This window comes from Lytechinus variegatus, chromosome 12 (assembly GCF_018143015.1).
Source record: "Lytechinus variegatus isolate NC3 chromosome 12, Lvar_3.0, whole genome shotgun sequence".
In the NCBI taxonomy this organism is placed as follows: Eukaryota; Metazoa; Echinodermata; class Echinoidea; order Temnopleuroida; family Toxopneustidae; genus Lytechinus; species Lytechinus variegatus.
In genome coordinates, this window is record NC_054751.1 from 22,654,300 (window position 1) to 22,678,989 (window position 24,690).

At 34.3% G+C, this 24,690-nt stretch overlaps 2 protein-coding genes across 10 annotated transcripts in view; one reads left to right on the forward strand and one right to left on the reverse strand.

The window, feature by feature from the left end:
- Positions 1 to 4,828: 4,828 nt before the first annotated feature.
- On the forward strand, positions 4,829 to 17,322 carry LOC121425459 (G-protein coupled receptor Mth2-like). The gene is made up of 3 exons (XM_041621519.1): positions 4,829 to 6,043; positions 12,018 to 12,289; positions 16,607 to 17,322. Exons 1-3 carry the CDS (start codon positions 4,921 to 4,923, stop codon positions 16,859 to 16,861), a joined length of 1,650 nt encoding a protein of 549 aa, XP_041477453.1. The 5' UTR covers positions 4,829 to 4,920; the 3' UTR covers positions 16,862 to 17,322.
- A 5,772-nt stretch (positions 17,323 to 23,094) lies between these two features.
- The window catches only part of LOC121425736 (actin-binding LIM protein 2-like), a 52,319-nt gene continuing 50,723 nt past the window's right edge, over positions 23,095 to 24,690 (reverse strand). For all 9 annotated transcript variants that reach the window (XM_041621912.1, XM_041621911.1, XM_041621914.1 and 6 more), the window contains 3 exons: positions 24,328 to 24,399; positions 23,649 to 23,770; positions 23,095 to 23,217 (listed from right to left, as the gene is read on the reverse strand). In XM_041621912.1, the coding sequence (XP_041477846.1) occupies positions 23,657 to 23,770; positions 24,328 to 24,399 (186 nt within the window). In that variant the 3' untranslated portion in view covers positions 23,095 to 23,217; positions 23,649 to 23,656. The remainder of the gene's footprint in view (positions 23,218 to 23,648; positions 23,771 to 24,327; positions 24,400 to 24,690) is intronic.

A 24,690-nucleotide genomic window follows, 5' to 3' on the forward strand; every position in this document is an offset into this window, starting at 1 on the left:
AAAATAACATTGAATCGTTTAAAAGGGATCTTGCAATTGAAGAATGGTTGGATGTATTTCATGAGTCTAATCCAAACATTGCTTACACAAATTTTAACAATAAATTGCAGACATTTTACGAGAAAAATTTTCCCCTGATATCACAGGTCAAAAGAAAGAAGGCAAAAATGCCATGGATTTCTAAAGCAATTTTAAGATCCATACGTACCCGAAATAAACTTTACAAGGCATTTTTAAAGAACCCTTCTATTCAAAACAAAAATAAATACAAAACTTTTAGAAATAGACTAACCAATACAATTCGAGCTTCTCGCAAATTATATTATTCCGAGAAGCTTTACAAAGTCAAATCAAACATGAAAGCAACATGGGAGATTATTAATGATTTGATTGGCAAGAAACCCAAAACATTACCCAAAGATAATTTCACAGCTCATAATCTTGCAATAAATTCAGAAGATGCAGCTGATACCTTTAATTCTTTTTTTGTTAACTTAGGACCCTCCTTGGCAAACAAACTTGACAGAACTGATGAAAATTTTGGAAAATTTCTTCGCACACCCATTAACTCTTCTTTATTCTTTAACCCAACAAATGTTCAGGAATTAATTGAAATAACAAAAAATCTAAAATCAAGCAAATCACAGGGAATTGATAGAATTAGTACTTCCCTTCTTAAGCAGATCATACACTATATTGCCTCTCCTTTGTGTCATATTTTCAATCTCTCAATTAGCACTGGAATATGTCCTGATTCCCTAAAAATTGCAAAGGTAAATCCTGTTTTTAAAAAAGACAATCCGCATGAAATAACAAATTACAGGCCTATTTCTATTCTTCCCAGCATTTCCAAAATATTAGAGAAGATTATCTACAATAGACTTTATAAGTTTCTAGATACTTTTCATTTTCTAAATTCTAACCAATATGGATTCAGGAAAGGACATTCGACTGATCAGGCGTTAATACAAATATATGATAAAATTACAAATGCAATGGCAAATAAAGAACATATAATAGGCGTATTCATGGACTTAAGCAAAGCCTTTGACACCCTTGACCACCAGATATTACTTAAAAAACTTGAAAATTATGGAATTCGCGGAATTACACTATCTTGGTTTGTTATTTGTCCAATAGAAAACAATATGTAATTCACAATAATATTTCTTCTGATTTTCAGTTAATACAATGCGGAGTTCCACAAGGATCAATCCTAGGCCCCTTGCTCTTTTTAATATATATTAATGATTTGACTTCTGTAACACCTTTATTATCATATGTATTATTTGCAGATGACACCAACATTTTTTGTTCACATAATAGCTTAGAAACTTTAGTAGATATAATTAACCGTGAGTTACCAAAACTATCTTTGTGGTTTAAGTGTAATAAGCTTTCACTCAATATAGACAAAACAAACTTTATATATTTCAAGCATACACACTTACATGGTAACGAATTTCCTTATAATATAAACATAAACAATATTCCTCTCAAAAGGAAAAGAGAAACAAAGTTTTTAGGTGTCACAATAGCTGAAAATTTAAATTGGAATGAACATGTACGTTGTATAACTACTAGTATTTCTAGAAACGTTGGTATACTTTACAAAATGAAGAATATAATTCCACATACAACTCTTGTCATACTATACAATTCATTAATATTGCCTTATATATCGTATTGCAACATAGTTTGGGCAACATGTGCAAAAACTAAAATTAATACAATATACTTATTACAGAAAAAAGCAATTCGAATCTGTACTGATTCCCAATATTTATCACACACAAATCCATTATTCCATAAAATAAAGACTCTAACAGTATTTGACATAAATACTCTTCAAAGCTTACTACTTATGTTTAAGTACGTAAATAACATGCTCCCACCTTCATTCCACAATTTTTATACTCTGAATACATCTGTTCATTCATACCCTACCCGTAACTCTTCAAATTTCCATTTAATTAACCCCAAATTGCTTATTGCGCAGAGATCCATAAGACACCATGGTCCAGATTTATGGAACTCTCTACCAGAGCCTGTTAAACAATGTTCGTCTCTTCACTCATTTAAGGCAAACGTTAAATCGATGTTATTATCAGAATACTTGAAGTAAAATTTCTGTGTCGTATCCTTTTTATCGTGAATTTATTCCTCCTTCGTTTTAGTTATTACCAATATCTTCATCTTGACCATCATCATCTCCATGGCCTTCATCATCATCATCATCATCATCAACATCATCATCATATCACCATCACCCTCAGCTATTTGAAAGAATATGCCCATTCTGCTTTATCAATGTTAAAAATGTATTAATTCAATTAGTATAAGTTTGGGATTGTCATTTTTTTCAAGCAATCTGCTTATGATGACAATCCTTCTCCTGCAAATTGTGAACATCATATAGTTAATCATTTTTGTCTGGAATTATCTTTTTAGTAATCTTTATTTACAATTTATGCCAAAAATGCTAACATATTATGTTTATTATGTTATGAAAAATGTATTATACAAATGTTATGGATGCAGAAGAAAACAATAAATCAAATCAAATTATACAAGATGTAATGTTCATTTCAAGAACATATTCTGTGCTCAGTGCAATAATCTCTGCCTTGGAGAGAGTGATGGGATACTTTTATCATGGTCAAGGAGAGAAATTCGGTTAAACAATGGGGATTTACGGTATGCTGTCTACCCCCCTTCGAACTCCTATTCACTACAGCGATGTGTGAAAACGATTTCAAGTTGCCCACTGAATTACCCAGATGAAGACTTGGTATTAGCGTGCGCCGCGTACCTGTCTCCAGTAGAGAATGGATCTGTGATGTACCGAAATGAAAACTGTTTAAAATGCAATAACCATGGATATCCCGTCTTATCAGGTAAATGCAACTATACAAAGAAATTCAAACGCTTGAAATTAGACATAAAATTGCCTCCGGGTCCAGAAAAGTCTATATATCAGCCATTTGACAGCTTAATTTCTTCAATTTCAATTCAATTTCAATTTCAATTTATTTACCATCTTTAAAAATAAGTGTACATAAAAATATGACATAAAATACAGATACATATTGTTTAAAAATGGAGGGATACCCTTAAGAAGCACATTGCTTGTAAGCAGGGTTCCAACATAAAAAAATTACGTAAACATAATACAGATTATACATCATAACATAATACAAATTATACATTAAAAATACATATGTAACAATAAAACAGACATACATATGCATACACATAAATTAGAGAGAGAAACAGAAAGAGAGGGGAGACAGTGAAGGTGGAAGAGGTAGAAAGGAAAGAGTCAAGATAGGTACCATTCACAATTAAAGAAAAGAGCAAGAGAATTTAACATCATATAGATAACACATTGTAACTCAGCGTGAATTCTTTTTAGTAAGGTACATTTGTTTTAAAGAGAGTTTGAATTTGGAAAGTGTTGAACTTTGTTGAGTAGTGTGGTCAAGGCTATTCCACAATTTGATATATTGCACACGGAATGAATTTAAGACCATGGAAGAGGAAACCTTGGGTTGATAAAATAATTTACATTGACGAGTGTTATAATCATATACTGTTGAGTTAAGAGTAAACATATTATCAAATATCTTTGGCAAAAATCCAAATTTGTATTTATACATGAAAATAAGGGAATCCATAGTAATGAGATCAGATAAAGGTAAAATATTCATTTTAATGAACAATGGCATACTTGGACAATTATATGGAGATGATGAAATAAGTCTTATTGATTTTTTCTGGAGTATTGATAATTTAGTTAGATGACTTTTAAAAGTATGACCCCAAACTGAGTTGCAATATGTTAAGTGAGGCAAGATTAGGCTATAATACAAAGTAATAAGTATGTTTTTAGGCAATATGAATTTTAGTTTTGAAATGATTCCTATAGACCTCGAAACTTTATTACACACATTATTAATATGTGGTTTCCAAGAGAGGTATTCATTAACTGTAATACCTAAAAATTGAATATTATCAACACATGATATATCATGACCACCAATAGTAAGATTTGAGAGGTCACTTGGAACCCTCCTGTTCCTTGTTCTGAAAATAATAAATTTAGTTTTATCAAAATTCAAAGAAAGTTTATTACAACAGAACCAATCATACAATTTGTTAACTTCTTTATTAGTAATAGATATTAAATCATAAATATTCTTGTGAAAATTTATAACACAAGTGTCATCGGCAAATAATGAATAATGGAATAATTTTGAAGAATTTGTAATATCATTTATGTATACGAGGAACAGGAGGGGCCCGAGGATAGAGCCTTGCGGAATTCCATATTTAATAAGTTTACGCTGTGATTGGACACCATTGACCATGACAAACTGATATCTGTTATGCAAATAATGTTTAAACCAATCTAACGCTAACCCTCTGACACCATAAGCATTCAGTTTACGTAAGAGTATGTCATGGTCAATGGTGTCAAAGGCTTTTGACAGATCCATGAATAAACCCAGACAGTAATTGCCATCATCAATTTTTTGTGATATGAAATTTGCAATGTTTAAAACACCCATGGAAGTTGAAAAATTTTCACGAAATCCAAATTGCTCTGGTATGAGGATATCATTTGCTTGAAGGTGAGAATATAATCTTTTGTGAATAATTTTTTCTAAAATTTTCGAAAAAAATGGTAATAATGATATGGGTCTATAATTATCCACCATTTGACGATTATCTTTTTTTTTCTTCAGTAACTTACAAGGATATCATGGGGAACGTCTCTCGGATTCGGAGTGTGTTCCCGATCACAAATTGAACAAAATTCTAGACAGAGAGGGTGTCCCTCTATGTTTACACGGACAACACGTTTCGGACTTGAAATGCGTTAACAATGATCGAGTCAAACTGACTGAATATCAGGAAATGTTTAACGAATACATGGTCAACTGTTCGACGTTCTATGGCATTCTGTCTTTTCAATGGCCATCCACAATTCTTTGGCATCGTCACCCGAAAAGTTGCTTCTACGAGCGTGATGGATCAATACCCTTCGTTTACAGAATGAATTTACAGGACGCGTTTTTACAGGACTGGGGGTATACCTACCAAAGCGAGTCGGGTTTCTTAACGTCAATCAAAGCGTGGTCAAAATGGGAAATGTCTTCTTCATTTGGAATACTCGGCTCCATGAACAATATCAAGGAAATCCTTGGAAAGGAATTCTCATTTTTCTTGTCGAATTGCGAACTGATGTCAGCCTCAATAGGACAGGAATGTAGCCTTAATAACGTTTCTTTCAATGAGCACTGTCATGGTACAACCATTACGGGTGTAGGCGGTGCCAGTTTATCAACTTGGGGTAATGAGACCTTTATTATCTTACCCAATAATTCTGCTTTGTACTCGATCATTTCACTCACATACTCATCATCGCGTTTTTCTGATGGAGAGAGATCTTGGTCTGACTCCATGACCGCTTGTGGGCAACAAGAAAATTGGGGGTTTACTCCACTTTGTAACACAATATTAGTACCATATTTATCATATGAACTTTTGAATAAGAATGGAATGATTTGGGTAAGATATAGGGGATTTACCCTCGAACCGAATCAATATTCACTGGCAGAAAATAACAGCATCAGAATTTGTGAAATACCCGAAGATTTTATATTTACAGAAGCTCAGATAATGGTTAGAAGAGTCTTTTTCACATTGAATTTCACTGCGATGCTCTTAACATTTGTGACTTATTCAATATTTAGCACTCTTCGGACTCTTCCTGGCCTTTGTATCATGACAGTCGCAATGACATTTATGGTAGTATATGCTCCTATCAATGACGTTGTAATGGAGCATTACTGGTTTTGTAAAATAGCCGCAATTCTGTCTCACTATTTCCTGCTCTCTGCTTTTGTGTGGATGAACATTCTAGCTTGGAATCTTGTTCGTACTTTCGCGCTTTCATCGCGTTTGAAAAGACATCAGAAGGATATTAGGAAGCAGTACGTGCGTCTAGCTCTGTTTGGTTTTGGACTACCTGCCCTTGTTGTTGTTGTATTTATATGTTTTATTGGGTCCACACTGACCAAAAATAAACAAAAATAACAAATCAAACATAATTAAAATATTTACAAGTGATCATAACATCATTAGAAAAAAACAAAACATATATAATAATAAAAAGAATAAATAAGAAAAAAATACATAATAAAGAAAAAAAGAGCGGAAAGATTTATGCAATGGCACAGACATGATAACTTATACAACTTTGATGGCAAGTATTTGTATGCATATATACAGGGTAAACATGATACATATAATGATACATGTAAAGATGACAAAAATTATAATTCAAACTTCCATTTCTTAAAATGAGCCGTGAGTTTATGTCTTTTTTTGGCCACACAATATTCAATTTCCCTTTGCTTTTTAACAAATGATCTGAAGGCTCCAAAGTTTGGATCAACTTTGCTGAATTTACAAATGAAAATGAAGTACTTCAACAATAAAAATAAGTAGGAAATGAACTTGTCATCCGGATCACCAAACATTTTACTGAAATTAGATAAAGTAAAATTGGAATCAAACTTCTGTATTAAAATACACTGTAGTCAATAAATCTTGCCACAGGGGTAAAACCTTTTCACAAACACAAAATATATGAACCGATGTTTCAGGGAATTTGTTGCAAAATTCACACAAAGGGGAATCTTTCCTTTTAATCTTGAAAAGAAAATCATTAAAAGCAATGCATTTGTGAAAAACTTTGAAATAAAAGGAACGAATTTTAGTGTCTATCGAACATTTGAAGTTATTGCAATGTATTTTCTCCCATGAAATATTGTCAGGAATGGGTAAGATACTGCTCCAATATTCATAACGTGCGTCAGGGCTAGATTTGCCACTCAAGATATTATAGGCGTAGCTGGGTAATTTTTTAATACCTATCAATTTGAGAATTAACATATGATGAACATCATCATTGTCATGGACGTCAGCTTTTTGAAGATTGGGAATAAGCCAGTCTTTAGGGATATTTTGGATTAGAAAATTAATTTTTCTTCTGTCAGAACGAGGTATATTAAAATCCAAGATAAGTTCTTCAAACAATTTATGGCCAGGGAGGGGTGGATTAAGCAAATCTGATATGGTGTGAACATTGTTATCATACCATGTACCATAATAAAAATATTGTTTGGATTTAGAACGAATCAATCTGTTAAACCATAATGACTGACATTCCCCTAAGTCAGAGAAACTACAATCAAAGATATCAAAAGTGGCTTGTTCTCGATATATATACCAGGTGCGTAAAGAATCAGCAAGTTGTGTACATCCCAGAGATCTTAAAACACATTCAGGGGCATATGCTTTCCAAAGAATATTTGAATCTTGATGAAAAGATTCCAAAAAGGACAACTCAATATATTTCCATGTCGAAGTATATCTGTCATCAAGAAGATATTGCACCCAATACATCCTTTGAGCAAGGGCAAATGCATAAGGGTCTACCATTCGAAGGCCACATTGGCTATAATCATTGCACATCAGTTTTCTTTTAACCCTGTCCTTGCCTCCTTTCCAAATAAATCTAAAAAACATTTTATTCAAGTCCTTATAAAATTTAGAAGGAACTTTGATACCAAGAACAGAAAAAAGGTATAAAAGTTGAGGCAAAATAAGAGACTTGATAACACAAATTCTACCAATCAGAGAAAGATTCCTCATTTGCCAGCAGTTAATAGTCTGTTCCATTCTTTTCAACTTTACCTTATAATTGAGATCAAACAGTGAACCAAAATTAAGTGAAAAATGAATTCCCAAAGATTTAAATGTATTTGTCTTCCACGTTATTCCCCGGTTAGCAAGGGGAAATTCTTGGCAACCCCGCTTAGAACCAATCCAGATGGCTTCTGTTTTAGATAAATTAATTCTACATCCAGAATGCACTCCAAATATATGTAAAGTATCAAAAAGGTGATTAAAAGAATTATTAGAACCGTCCAAAAAAACAACAGAATCATCTGCAAAAAGAGAAATCTTTACTTCATGCCCGTTAACAGGAATTCCTTTGATTTGATCATTTTGGCGAATAGAAAGAGCCATTATCTCGATTACAAGAAGAAATAAATATGGTGAAATCGGGCATCCTTGAAAAATACCTCTTTGCATAGAAATACGGTCTGTTAAAAATCCATTATTTAAAACATAAGTATGCCGCGAAGAATACAGAGTCTTGATCCAATTTATAAAATTATTCCCAAAATTAAAATGTTGTAATGTTTGAATTAAAAACCTGTGGGACACACTGTCAAATGCCTTTTCAATATCCAAGAGTACAATTGAACCAGGAATATCTTTAAAATCACAGTATTCAATAATATCTAAAATCAGGCGAACATTACCACTTATATTTCTTCCCTTCAAAAATCCAGATTGGTCAGAATGGATAAGAGAATAAATACAACGTTTTAATCTATTAGCTAGACATTTTGCTAAAATCTTATAATCAACACTTAAGAGGGTAATGGGCCTATAATTCTTGATAAATAGAGGGTCTCTATCATTTTTCGGAAGGAGACTAATAACACCATTTCTTTGGGACATGGACATCACTCCATTAAGCAAAGAAAAATTAAAAGAATCTAAAAGCATATCACAGATATCAGGCCAAAAAGTCACGTAAAATTCAGCAGGAAGACCGTCAAGTCCGGGAGTTTTATTTGCTTTCATTGACTTGATTACATCAAATAGTTCTTGCTTCGTTAAGGGATTGTCTAAAAGCGATCTATCATCCTCAGACAACTTTTTAATTTCTATTTTCCCAAAAATATCTTCGTTAAAATTTTCACCTGAGGTTCCAATAGCAGGGTCATGATTGGCATAGAGTTTACTATAAAAGTTTTGAATTTCCTTTAATATTTCATGTGGATCAGTAATAAGGTTGCCTGAAGAATCCTGAAGTTTGCTTATATTTTTTTTCTGCCAAGATCTGTTTTCTAAATTACAAAAATACTTAGAATTCTTCTCCCCTTCCTCTAACCACCTAGCTCTAGATCTTATAATGAGGCCTTTTGTTTCATAATCAAAAATTTTGTTCAAATTATTTTCTGCCTCTTCAAGCTGTGAGAAAATAGAGTTATCAGTGCCAGAGGATTGGTGGGATAACAGTAATTTTAATTTTTCTATATCTGCCAGTAACTTGACTTTTTCCTTATTTCTTTCTTTCTTCTTTCTTGCTGAATACTCGATGCAAAATCCTGTTAAAAAACATTTGAGTGAATCCCACAATACATTTGGGTTAAGTCCAGAGTTTTCATGTACTTCCTTAAATTCTTTAATTTTGTCCTTAATCAAGTCAATAAAATCATTATTGTGATCAAGAAAATGGCAATTCAATTTCCAATAACCCCTACCTCTAAGTGGTTGATTATCTTTAAATTGCAAAAGAACAATAGAATGATCAGACTGTACCCCGGGTAAAATTTTGGACTTCACACAATTATTTAAAAAGTTACTTGAAACAAAAATATAATCCAATCTAGATAAAACTCTTGGAGATTTTTGATGCCTTGTATACTGCCTTAAATTAGGGTGAAAATTTCTCCATATATCATGTAAATCATATTCTTCCATAATAATTGACAGCATTTCGCTATTTTTCTTATTAAAATGTTCCCGCTTAGATCCTTGGTAATCAAGGGGGCTGATTACAGCGTTAAAATCTCCACCCACAATTAAAATAGGACTATATAATTTGTCAACTTCTGCAAAAACTTGCAGCAAAAAATCAGGGTCATCTTTGTTAGGGGCATATATATTGACTATTGTAACATTCAATTCATTTAACACTGCCTTCAAGATCAAAAATCTACCTTGTGGGTCTTTAAAAATAGAAATCACATTAACACTAACCGAGTTCCTAATAAAGATACCTACACCCCTACTGTTAGAAGAATAATTCGCAAACCATGCTAAATCACCCCATTGAGATTTCCAGAGATTCTCATCTCTGTTGTCTGCATGCGTTTCCTGTAACAAAAATATGTCGCTCTCAATACTTCTCATATAATGAAATATTTTTTTCCTCTTGTAGAAATCCTGTAAACCGCGACAATTGAAGGAGTGTAATTTTAAAACCATATTCTCAAATATAAAAATAAGTCACACTTGAACATCCTGTATATAAAAATGTATGAAACTATAATACCGCCATTCTCATTAATGGACAGCAAAGTCAGGAAAAACCCTAAGTGCATACATGTACCTATGACATCACAAGGATACCTATTATAAACCTGAGTAGAAAAATGTAGATATGAAAAATAAATTCCGCTATAATAAATGTAACAACACAATAAATATGTAAAAAAACATAACAAGTGAATTAAAATCACAAAAAGAAAAAGAAACGCAAGCGTGCAGGATGGAGAGCGGGGCTTCAAATCAAACACAGCCCCGCTCGCACGCGCAGCATAATCTGCACACAAAAAAGTATTACTCATGTTTTCGGAGTAGGTCGACGTCTCTAAAAAGTAAACAACCTGCACGGACTTTCCAAACACATTGACCAGAGTGTGCACAATCATATGACAAGAAATAGAAACATGATATATAGAGATTATAAACATAGTTGTCATGCGCACCATGAATTTGAGCCAAGATAGCTAAAACATTATACATGTAGAACACATCTTTAAAGTAGAGCATCGAGCAGTGAAATAGAAAAAGTATTAATCTAGAATGACATAAATCAAGTCACATTGGCAAACATTATTGATATTGGTTTAGAAAAGATAGATACAAGTAAAAATCTACAATGCCAGCCTGGGGAGGGGGGGAGGAAGTCAGAGAAAGTTACAATTAAGAAAATTTAGACATCCAAAAAGAAAATTAGATCAAAGCCAAATAAGGCCTACAGAGCATATTTTGACGGAAACAATTTTCAAGTTAAAAACAAACGAACAAAAAAAACAAAAACAAAAAAACAAAACAAAAAAAGTTGCACTTCTCAATTAAACACCTAAAAAACATATGAAGCTACACTGAGTGGAAGTGTGATTTTTAGATATCATAACTACTTTAGTACTTGACAAAGTTTAAGAAGCTAAACAAAGTTCATTTTTTAGGCTTTGATTCTCGGACCACAATCTTCGCTGGAAACACAAAAAAGGCATTCTTTCCTTGTTCCCGTAGTAGTTTTAACTCTGGCAGTTTTTCTTTCCTTAGCAGCTGAACTCTCCGAGAAAAATCATCAGACACGAAGAATCTCTTTTCCTTCTCTTTCTTGAAGCATTCCACTAGGGCCTTTTTACTTTTTTCCTTTTCCACATAAGAAGAGAAGCCGACATGAATTGGTCTTGGACGTTGGTTTTTTCCCGTGGATGTTGCAGACTTGGCATCATTCTGTGGTCCAGTTCTGTGAGCTCTCTGAATAGTAGCTAAGACATTGGATGACTTCAGAAAATTTGATACAAACTTACTGCAATCAGATCCCTCTTGCCCTTCAGGAACATTGTAGATAACCAGGTTGTTGCGCCTACTTCTGTTCTCTAAGTCATCAATCTTGGATTCCGCCAAGGCAAGCTTCTTATTAACTTCAGTAACCTCCTCCTTCAGTGTATCCATCTCGAATTTCAAGGCTGCCTGTTCTTGTCGAAACAAATCAACAATACGATCGAGTCGTGCCTGCTGCCGCTTTTCGAATTCTGCAAACCAAGGAGGGGGAGTATTCTCCACAGCAGCGCCAGAGCTAGCGGCAGCGCTCTTGTTGGCATCGTGTAAATCCCCCAAAATCTCATAGCGATTCTCACTACTCAAAGAAGGTCTTTTCTTTACAGGTGACTCACCTGGATCCCTTTGGCTTTGGTGTTTAAGGTGACTCATGATGTTTAACAGAATATATCTAATAAGTTAAAGGTCCGTGAAAGTGTAAAAAGAATAAACTAAGGCTGAATAAAAACAGACGTCCACCGTGCGAGACTACCTCAGCTTGCCGCCATGTTCCGAATGACCTGCCCTTGTTGTGCCATGTGTCATCATTGATCTCTGCGAGTGTACCAGTCTTCCGATATGGTACGGTGCTGGTTTGTCAACATGTTGGATCCACGATACCTGGGGAAGATTGGTAGTGATGGATATGCCAATGCTCATTAGTTTGGTGTTTAACTGCATATTTTTTGTGATGACGGGCATGGGAATCAGGAAAAGCAGAATAGAAACTAAATTCGCAACTTCTCGGACCAAGGCGACACTGGCAGAGAAGTTAATCTCATTGCTAACATACATTAAGGTAAGTTTACGTAATTCGTGATTAAGTATGCATTGATATTATTGTTTTCAAGTTTAAATATTGCCTTCACATCCCCATATCATGAAATCATGGTGTGACAGCATTTCAGCGACTGATCGTTTTGGTAAAAAAAAAAACACGATCAGTCCCTGAGTACGACCGATGCAAGCTTGATGTGAAAGCACATCGTACTCAGCGACTGATCGAAATGCAATGGCCCACCATACAGGGACCTGGGAAGCGGGGGTGCTGGGGGTGCTGAAGCACCCCCAGAAATTTTCCTGGGGGTGCTGCGTGTATTATTTTCCATAGGCAGCACCCCCACGAAATCAGGTTCCCCCTGTATATTTTTTAATATGTTATAATGTACATAATTATCACATCCAAAAATCGCAAATCATTTACATAGTCTTTCACATATTCCAATAACATCGCTCCTATCATGCCTATAACGCGACTCAATCAAGCTCGGCACCCCGATACAGTTTACACCAAAGGTTTACACACTACTCGATAGCAGGGAGAGTCACATGGGTGTGGCTGACTTGAAACTTCCCGGTTTTATGTCGAATTCAGTGTTTGCGCGCCCGAACGCCCGTGTTTTGTATAAGCAATTACAAGTCAGACAATAGAAATCAAATTTCACAGTCTTTTTCACCCTGGTCCCATGGTACTGGGAAGCGGCGTTGCAGGGGGGGGGGGGGAGGAGGGCTGGGGTGAAGTACCCCCCAAATTTGGGGGTGCTGCATGTCATTTTCCATAGGTAGCACCTCCTGGAAACCTAGTGGTAGGTATATGACAAATGATTAATGTAATGAAAATGAACAACGTTTTGTAGACCCCCCCTTCAGAATTTTCCGACACAGTACTTAAAATTGTGTTTAGATTCACCCTTTTCAGAATCGGAATATCAAATATTTTCTGCTCGCGCTTCGCGCTTGCGTTATTGATTTAGAATGCCCAGATACTAGGTCTATCTCTAAACACGCGCACGCATGTTTATTCATATACGCAGCTTTTGGGGGTACTCCAGGCTGAAAAATATTTATATGAAATACATTTTATCAAAATGAATAAATTTTATGCAAATCTGATAACAAATAGTTCATTTTTTTTATTCTAAATTTCAGCAACATTTTATGAAAATGGTGATATGCATGTCATCATGAATATTTAAAAGGTGGGTTGACATGGGCGGAAATCTGTCCCCAAATGAAAGGGGGCCAGGGCCCGGAGAATTTGACAAGCAAAAAAAACACAAAAGGTTATCACCCTAAATGTTAGGTCATTTTAACCCTAACAAAATTTGACAAGCCCCCCCCCCCCAAAAAAAAAAAGGTTTTCACCCGAAATGTAAGGTCATTTAGTCAAAAATACAGGTATTGTTTCGATTGTGAAGTGATGTATTTTTCTCCATAATGAAAGACCCAAAATAGGAAGGGGACATTTGATATTGTGTCCCCCTGTGCCCTCTGGGATTTCAAACCAGGTTTGAAGATGTCACATTCCCACTATCCTGTTTCTTGTGTTATTACATAGAATCAACATTATTTCATTTTTTTTCAAACCAGTCTGAATGATATGTCTCCCTTATAATGAAGTTGCAGGAAAGAATATCTAATTGACTAAATCAGTTGTCAAATCAACTGTTTTTTGGTTCTTGAAGGGAAAATATTGAATAAACCTAATTCTATATAATGAAATACAGGACAAGTGGGGATATGACATCATCAGTTTGCTCATTGGATATTAATGAAGACATGCTTAAAACTGTTTCATCAGAATAATGCTAATCTTTAAAATACAATAACTTTGATTTCCTTGTCGGATTTTGATAAAATCTTTATTCTTATCAATTCATCAATTGTATATAGTTATATACCTATTCTGTTCATGATTAGAAAAGTGTTTAAGATGTCCTGTTTTTAGTTTTGAAATCTCATTTTATTTCCGCTCGCGCTTCGCGCTTGCATCAATTGTATAGTTATATACCTATCCTCTTCATGATTAGAAAAGTGCTTAGAATGTCTTGTTTTTTATCTGAAATCTCAATTTTGTTTCCGCTCGCGCTCGCATAAATTTTATAGTTACTTACCTATCCTCTTCATGATTAGAAAAGTGCTTAGAATTTTTTGGTCTAAAATCTCAATTTTGTTTCCATCAATTGTATAGTTATATTCCTATCCTCTTAATGATTAGGAAAGTGCTTAGAATGTCTCTTTTTTGGTCTGAAATCTCAATTTTGTTTCTGCTCGCGCTTCGCACCAATTGTATAGTTCTATACCTATCCTGTTCATGATTAGAAACGTGCTTAAGATGTCCCTTTTATAGGTCTGAAATCTCATTTTTATTTCTGCTCGCGCTTCGCGCTCGCATCAGTTGTATAGTCATATACCTATCCTCTTCATAATTAGAAAAGTGCTTAGAATGTCTCGGGGTTTTTTGGTCTGAAATCTCAATTTGTTCCCGCTTGTGCTTCGCAATCGCATCAAATGTATAGTTATATATCTATCCTGATCATGATTACAAAAAGTGTTTAAAATGTCCATTATTTAGGTCGGAATGTCAAAATTTTCAGCTCGCGCTTCGCGCTCGCATTATTTCATTGTTGATGGGTAACTGCAAACAGTCCTTGTAACACGTCCCTTTCGATCAGGCCAGAGCGTATATGAAAAATATCTGCTCGCGCTGATCACGTTCGCAGTTATTATTTGTTACAAACGCATCTTGTTCAGGACCACAAACATTTCTCAAAATGTTCAATTTTCAGGACAAAACACCTAATTTCCCCCCCCTCCAAAAAAGCTCGCGCTTCGCGCTCGAGTTCTCTTATTATATATCTATGTTATTTTATAAGAAGAAAGATAAGAAATAACTGTTGTTGTCATATACATATGATATATATAGTATTCAACCTAGTCAATCTATATATATATATATATGTGTGTGTGTGTGTGTGTGTAATTATGGAAAACTCAATGGTGCCCCCCCCCCCCCACCGTTGAGGAGAGATTTCAGCACCCCCACTGAAAAAATCGTTCCCAGGTCCCTGCCACCATACCTGCCCACGCGTTCTCTCCGCTTCCGGCTAGGTCAGCTTTGCAGCAACCGATCGCTCTAGGCCTCACACAATTTTGAAGGCGGTGTGAAAGCACGTCCGATCGGTCGCTGGGTACGCCGTCTATGCGACCATACCCACCGATCGTATACATTGATGTGAAAGCAGTAAAAGACACTTCCTCTGATGAGAATAAATTACTTTGTAGCTAAGACTGGTTTCATAGTTGTAGATGAGTATGGAGGCGTAATAGCTCAGTCAGTAGAGCGGGGGTTTCGGATTCAGGTGACCCGGGTTCGATTCCCAAGTGGTGCGCTATTGCCCTTTGGTAAGGCATTTATCCTCCAGGTCCCTCGGAGAGGACCTTAAGCCGTTGGTCCCCTGGTTGCTTGCTCACAGGCATTCGTGTCAGGTAGTGTTAGCAGTCAGGTAAAAAAAAACCTCGGTATAGACCTCGGTATAACATAAATTCAATAAGCATCACCTCTGATGTATAGGGACTTGTAACTTTAAGTAAAGAGAAAACTAGAAAACTGGGCGAGAAAACCAGGTAAGAACTAGGGGCGTCGCTCGGATTTTTCCAGTGGAGTGGGGGTGGAGGCCCTGATTACCGACGTCCGGAGACCATGGGCCTGTTGCATGACCGTTCTACGTTAGAACGAGATATCGCTCAATTGTTTCACAAAAGCTAAAACTTAAAAAGAAGTGTTGCCATCCTTTGGAAAATGCTATGCATTCGCTGTGTACTCTTTGCATACGCGTTTCATACGTATTTTCTCCTTTGAGGACGGATGAAGTTTCCGCCATGTACGATGTAATATGTTTACACTAAAAAACACTATCCATTTTACAAATCCAAAACTAATAATAACACACAAATCAATTAGACATTACACTGCATATAGTTAATCACAGTGCACCTTATTCTAAAGAAAAATTCACTGTTAGTATTATACCTAACATCTTTCTGTGTATCCTACCAACCGATAGTTCACCCCCCCCCTGCCGCACCTGCTCTCTTTATTGCACTGTATATCTGGTTTTCTCTCCCCTTTCCTTTCGAGGCCTCCATCAAGTTGAAGCTCAAAGCTTAAAATGGAAGTTTCTCACAATTCAAAATGTATTTTATATATATATATATACTTGTAAATTATTGTCAAAATGTTGGCCATTGTTCTATCTTTACTTGCCAAAACGTTTCATTTCATCAACCTTGTAATTTGGACAACTATATTAATTCTATTCTTTCTAATGAACAGATATCTTCAGTGATGGGTTTAACATGGATCACGAGGTTCATTGTATACTTTACTGGTGACAGAGTTATGTGGTATGTATTCATCATATTCACGTTTCTTCAGGGGGCCTTCATCTTCGTTTTCTTCGGGCTTAGCGCACAGAGCAGGAAGTTGTGGCGCGAAAAGTTATCCTGCCTAAGACGTGCACGGAAAAGACAAAGTACCGCCATTTCGTCCTCTGTGCAAAAAAAGAACACAGCATTATCTAAGGTTTGAAGTAGCGTATAGGGGATTGTGTGCTTAATAATGTACATGAAGGTATTTAGTTTTTGTTTTTGTTCATGACTTTCTTTGTCATTAGTCGTGTACCTCCAGGGATGGGGGAGTACTTGGCGAGAAGAGAAATTGTTGTAATGAAATATTTTTTTCTTCAGTTACTCTAGAGATGAGTACGAAAGGGGGTGACTTTTGTTTGATTTGTTATATAGTAGGCCTAGCATATACGTATTTACCGTATTTATCTTTATCCACTGACACTAACAATCAATAGATGCATAATAAAGTGTACGTATTGGACTTCCATAGTATTCAGGGGCGGATCCAGGGTGTTTCGAAGGGGGGGGGGCACATTTTCCCGAGAAAAATGACAAGCCCCCCCCCTCAAAGGGTTTTAACCAATAATGGTATTTTGTCCACGAAAAAAAATTGACAAGAAAAAAAGAAGTCTTCACTTTCGAAATGGGGGCACACTTCTGTTTTAATGGCATTTTTATATTACAAATTGTATTTGTGCCTCTCAAGGGGGGGGTTCACAGCCGCCCCCTGGATCCACCAGTGAGAGTATTGTCATTCAGATTTTATGACTTTGTTTACTAAGCATAGCTTCGATGGATTCAATTAAGTATATCGATTACATTTTAAATATAAGTTCCGTTCATTGTTTGATACTTGTTTGAAGGCTACATGAATACCCCCCGTCTCTATTCCCCAAAATATGATTTTTTTTGAGGGGGGACATTAATTCTCATTTTTTTCTGTACAACTCTTACCAATGTTTTATATACGATAATTCAATTTGCGAAATAGTTTGCAAAATGAATATGAACTTCCATTTTAGATGACTGGAGTGAATGAGATACCCACTTATTTCTAGAACTTGACAAGTGCATTTCTGTCTGATGAGTTTGTATAAAATTAAGATCGGTTAGATGGTATACTTTTCCCTGTACATAATGTAATTGCATTATATATTAGATTGAAATTATATGTGAAAAAAAAAACTTGTTATGTATCTGAATTTCATTGTCTACAATTAATATATTAAACAAAAAGAAATCAAGAATATAATCATTCAGATGTTTCAAGACTTGAGTAATTTTATCAACGAATCCATGAGTATTATACAAAACTGTTTCTTGTAGAGTTGAAGTATATTTGTTTCTTCTGAAAAGGTTAAATTATATATATATACATATATATATATATATATATATACATATATATATATATTAAATGATATATATATATATATATATATATATATATATTTACCCCTAATTTCACTGAATTCAAATACCTTTTGAAGAAACATCTTGCTGATTTACTTTATACAACTCACGTTGTGCAATTTCCATTCTAAAATTCTATTTCGTCGTCATTGTTTTAGTGTTGTAATATTTGTACATTTTTTTTGTATATATTTATTCATATCCCTGTATCTTCATTTAATCACTTATATTTGCTCCTTTGTATGTAATGTACATGATGCATTGCTTGGTAGTATCTCTCCCAATAATTACTCTGATTAATCATAATCATAATTTCATGTCGTCTGGATTCTAATCAAGAGGGATCTACATTACACAGATTTTTTCCACTTATTGTATTTATCATTTTTCTTGTAACATCTGTCTTACATTGATTTTATAAACATGTAAATATTGTTTTTGGGAATATGGGGAATTAATAAATCAAATCTAATAAAAATCTTGTAGCTTCTCTCAAGCACACAATTATTAGGCCTGTTTGTGTCTGTCCAAGAATTGTTTAAAAGAGTGTAAAAGATGAAACAATTATTGCAGATTGGTATGCAACCACTTTGGCTACTACCCACTTTGGTCCCATTTCAGATGGTCTAATCACAGTTTCTGTGACCAGTTCATTGAATAACCTATTTTGTATAATTATCAGTCTATTTACCATCATGTTTAATTCCGATTTAAGCTACACCAATATCATCGATTACCACTTGGTCTCACACTACTTTACTATTTACAAACCTTCTTCTCCTCTTCCATCTCCCTCTTCTTCTCCCCTTCTTCTTTTCCTCTTCTTTTTTATTCTTCTTCCCCCTCCTCCTGTTCTTCTTCTTCTCCTCCTCTTCTTCTCTTTTATTCTTCTTCTTCTCTTTCCTCCCCTTCTCCTTTTTTTTCTTTTTCTCCTCCCTCATATTCCTCCTCATTCATTCATGTATTCTTCCTCTCCTCTCAATATTCTCCTATTCCCATTCCGCAAAGAACATAATGAATAAAACAAAATAAACATTTTTTTATTTGCTGTGCATTTCTATGTTTGAATTTCCAAGGTACAATATTGTATGATTTCTTAGAGATTTACCAAATATCATATGAGTTGCATTCTTATACCATTTAATACATCATCCAAAGGGTGTTTTGCAGTGTATTTCTTAAAAGGGACAAACGTGAAATTAAGTGGGTATACACTTGTAAGGTTATAACATATATAAACACTACAACATACAAGCAATGAATTTTCATGCAGGGTACACAATTTTACAAAGAATTAGAAGCAAATGAAAATAAATATTTGAAATTACATATCAGACATACTGTCAATCACGTAAGGCTTTAAGTTAGGTGATACCATCAAAATAAATTCAATTAAATAAATTTCATATTATGAATTCCGTTGGCAGTATTGATATTTTGCCCCCCTTTTTTTTAATTACTGCACCACGGTACTTCACACATCATTATCTCTCAAATTATTAATCAGAAACTTTTATTATATGCTATCCAGCTCATATGAAATAGAGTGTTCCATACCATCAATCAAATTATTTAATACAACCAAATATAATCTATAACTGTAACAAACAAGTATGACATTTTCATTTAACTTTATTTTTCACAAATAATGATTGGATTTTTTCCCTTTTTTATTTTACCTCCCAAAGAATGTTCTTACAGATATTGCAACTGAACTACCTGTTTGTTCATCAATAAATAAAGAAAAGATTTAGCACAAACTTAATGCACTCATTGAACATTCTATTCAACATCGATTTCATTTTTCCATCAGCAAAATTCAATGTGTATTATAAACCATTCCATACATATTTCAACCCTATTATTATCTCAGATTTTAAACTCCAAAATTAGGGCAAGAAAACTTACATTGACTATAAAAACAATAGATTAATAAAAATCTTTGTAAAACAATGTTCTAGTCAATACTCTTCAAAAATACAACAAAAGGCAACTTAATTGATTTATTTGCGCCACATCTCCCAGGAGGAATTCCACTCAGTAGCTCTGACAGCGGCTTATTTTGTCTAAGTTGAAATGACATCGTTAATAGATGCTGAATTGTACAGTTTCTTAAGGTAGGTGCCTAATGGTCTCTGTATGCAACATATTCAAAGCCAAGCATTAAATAAAATTCTATTTCAGTTTATACACAATATATATCTGCTTTACAATAGATGGAAATCAGTAGTATACAAAGAAACATAAAACAAAGAAAACAAATACACAAAATAAAATAAATGTTCTGGGTAACAATTTCTATGCTTTATACATATATGACAGAGCCAAAGCAACATAAATGTCCTCTTCTTTAGTTCTTATCAGAATAAAGTAATGATGTCTATAACAAGAGAAAAATAAATGTTCTACATATGCAACTCTGCAAAATTCATCATATTTTTAAAATTCCAGCAAATTTACCCTTGGTATATTATCCTATAAACTTAAAGCAAATGAATTATATTGTAGGTTGGTCTAATATTGCTCCGCTCAGCCCTTAAAAAAGATAATTTAAAAAAATCAATATCACAACTGAATCAGTTTTGAAATACAGGTAACTACATTCACAACAAAATTAATGTATTTGTTTTCTATATCAAAAATTTACCATACTATGTGAACTGTCTACCTAGTGCCAGTGAGAACTTTGAATTAGTCGTTGTTACTTTCAATCCATTGAGCTTTGAATAATTCATGATTTGAACAAACATTAAACCAGAACCTACAAATCAATAAAGTAATTTAAAATATCTCAAGCAAAATGCCCTGAAATAGGGTAAAAATGCAACGACTGCATTCAAAAGCAATTGCTAATATATCTGATTACATATCTTTTTTTATTTGATTTTACTTCTGGTATGACCACTAGGCGATTAAATCTGGCTTAGTGAGCATTTATTTTAAAACATAATGGATTACTGAAATGGGCCATTTGTAAGGACATACTCCCCAAATAATGAACCTAAACTTCTACAAATGAAGTGAGATTTATGTTTTTCATGCAAGGTCAGATTATTTGATATCACCCCCCCCCCCAGCATCCAAAGGTTTAGATACACTGTATAAAGCTGCTAAAACTTAATATTCATATCATTTGCAAGACAGAAATGGAGTGTCAAGTAGCAGCAGTATCTACATGGAACTAATACAATAACAAAATTTTCAGCACTGTATAACATGCCACATGTATTTTTTTTTACAAAAATTGTAATTGTGTATTTCTCACATCCAAGAACTTCATATCATTTTTTTCTAATTGTTCTTACACAGGATTTATTTCAGTGACCAACCAATTTTTTAATATTACAGTTATCAATACTACAAAACCTTTAAAGAAACTTTATAATGAAATGAAATTACACACAGCAAAGATAATGGAGTTCTATAGCGAGATTTTTGTAATTACAGAGATAAGCCGGCCTGAAACTTGCACGATTTTGTGTCATGCATTGGCACGACTCAAATCATGCCAGTGCGCAAACTTGTCTGGAACTGGCGTGAAGTGTGCGTAAACACGTCGTGACACTTCGTGACACGTCGTGACTACGTGCCATGTCGAAACGAGAATTTTGAAATGTTCAAAGTTTAGCGACTAGGTGAACTCGTCGTGCCAGTTTGTGTCACTGTGGTCACTGACGGGCACGCATTCGTGAACTATTCATGAACTCGTCGTGAACTATGCGTGAACAAGTCGTAAAGAGTGTGGGAGCCTCCCAGTTCGTGCCCCAAAATGGCACGACTTGCCACGACAAAATCGTGGCCAAAAGTCGTGCAAGTGTCAGCCTGGCTATAGCCATTTGCAATCATAACATGATTTTATGATGTGAATTCATAGTGTGAATTTTGATCCTTGACCCTCTCACTAATACAACCCCCCCCCCTCCCCCAAAAAAATATTCATGACTTTATATATAGTATTTCTGATGGTGTACAGCTGTGGTATGGCTAACTTAACTATATTCTGCATATGCTCACTGTTTCATGCTGACATTCATTCATTCATCTTGTGAATAAAAAGCAACAAAACGTTTCTCATCAAATTCCTATACAAAATGAATGAAATATGCAATACATTTTTTTTAAATAAGTGGTAACTTTTTGCCTAGAAGGAAAATCACAAAAGAAATCAGGTCCGAAATATGTTTTTTTTAAATCATTCACTCAACTAAGGCAGTGACACATGGTTAGACTCTTTCCAAGACTTTGAGCAATTAATGACAATGATTCATTGAAATATTCATACAAATATCCTGCTTAGTGGAAAAGCAGGCTATTGTGATTTGAATTATCTATCAATATCATATCTTTCTATATACAATATATATATTTTTATTGAATTTTTCTTTTGTATCATCATTAGAACATATGCCTTTATGGTATCACATGATCAAACTATCTAAATTGTGTCAAATCACACTAGTTCAAACTTCTACTTCAGTGAAAGTTGCAGCGAGCACATATATTCCATAAAAATGGTTATTGTATGCATCATTTGAGTGAAAAGTAAAAAAAAATGCTAACACAGGATTTAATGCTTAAGAACCATTCATGATGGTTTGTTTATTCATATATTTTTTTAAAGTTAACATATGTATGTTATTTGCCAACCAATATTTTTTACTAATAAAAAATGTGTAAACATACAGTGTATTTATACACAACGCATCATAATATTACTTACGTTGCTTCAAGAGTATTTTCTTTCATAATTTTTTTTAAGCTTTCCTTAAGTATTTTTGTGTACTTCATTTCCTCATCTCATTAATGCCATAATGCATGCACAACAAAAAAATCCCATTAAAATGGGAACATAAACAATAAATAATTTACATCAGTTTCCAAACAGTGAATATGATGTTGCACCTTGCCCAGTCCAATAAAAAGCAATTTTCATTTCTTCGACAAAGATTCTTTTGCCCCTCTCATAAGATCGGGATTGTTTTTTTTTTTTTTAATCTTCTCTTGGTTCTATTCAGCCACATGAATATGTTCTTTCCATCCTAATCATGTTATCTAAGATGGTGGGTGTCCGGGATATTGTTCTCCTCAGTTTTGAAGTACTCTAACATCAAGTCTGCTGAATATCTGAAATAAGAAATTAAAAGAAAGAGTAATTTGTCAACATCTTCAGTTCACATTGATATGGCACATTTGTATGTTGGCCTATGTACTTGAAATACGATCAGCATCATTCACAAAATCATCTTCATAATTTTTCATCATCATCATCAAAATCACAATCATCGTCATCATCACTGCCACCACAATCACTACCACAACACCATCATTATCGTCATTATCATTATCATCATCATCACTATCATCATCACCACCACCATCACTATCATCAATGATCACCATCACCCATAGACAAGTAGGGAGATGGAGCAAGCGATCCCCTACAAGGGAAAACTTGCAGCATAACTTCCTATACATACTTTTTCAGCAACATGTCATTTCAACATCTGAACAACAAAAAACTGCTAATGTGTCTTCTAAAAGTTAGAGCCTAATACCTGGACGATCAGAAGAGCAAGGCATTCTTCTTGAATACTGTCTGTTTCCACAGAGGCAAGGCATGGAAGTCTTCAAAAGTCATCCCAAAGGCTCGGAAGAAATCTTCATTTGACAAATGGTACTGAGAGAGACAATAGTCAAGATGTTAGTATGAGTGTCATGTAAAGTAATCTTTTCTCTAAAACTGAAAGTAAATTTCCTTTAATGTTCTGATTTTATACTTTATTTACTGCGGTGACATGTTTTTTAAAATTTGGCAAAGCAGTATGAAATAGCAAAATCAGTTTTCAAAAGTGTACCTTGGCACAACTGCAGATGCGACAATCAATTGTTGGGTGAATACAAGTTAAACACTCAGCACAGCAAGGTTTTGTTTTATTAGTTTTTTATTGTCTTATTTTTGGTCCCCTTCCCTCCCCCCCCAAAAAAAAGGGGGGGGGGGTTGCTGTGAGATTATATGAATTGCATGATACATTGGAGAGAGTATGTTTGTAAGAGTAACTAACACAAGGTTCATTTGGAACAATGCATTATTTTAAAACAAAATGATTTTTTTCCTAGTTATTCATACTCTAACGCTGGAACCACATTTCATCACAATACTCTGGTTAAAATTAGGCCACATGTATTCTCTCAACCAATCACACGATTTTCCGTGTTATAATAATTTATTTTTACCTCTAAATGTTTTCTGTCCACATCCTTCGGTAGTCTGTAGTTGGTGGTTAGAAGTACCTCGAGGGGATAGAGCTACAATTAAGAAATAGACAAATCTCATTTAGCATTCTTGCAACAGAATACCATTACTAACAACATATTTCAGACTTCATTACATAACTTGTTGAATGAAAATTTGAAAGTAATAAGAAAATCATGCCGTCCTGAAAACTTGATTTACTATCGTAGGTCAGAGAAATTTGGTGTGAAGATGCATGTCTATAGACTAATTTTAAAATGGAGGTTCCATAAAATTATCAATATATGTCTGATCATCCCCACTTTTCTTACATCACTTCATGGACTGCTACATCAAGACATTAT

Excerpts from the sequence above, each read along its gene's own strand:
- LOC121425459 (XM_041621519.1), top strand. The coding sequence starts at position 4,921 with ATGTTTAACGAATACATGGTCAACTGTTCGACGTTCTATGGCATTCTG. Across the intron at positions 6,044-12,017 it reads TTTTGGACTACCTGCCCTTG|TTGTTGTGCCATGTGTCATC; the intron begins TTGTTGTTGTAT and ends AATGACCTGCCC. Across the intron at positions 12,290-16,606 it reads CATTGCTAACATACATTAAG|ATATCTTCAGTGATGGGTTT; the intron begins GTAAGTTTACGT and ends TCTAATGAACAG.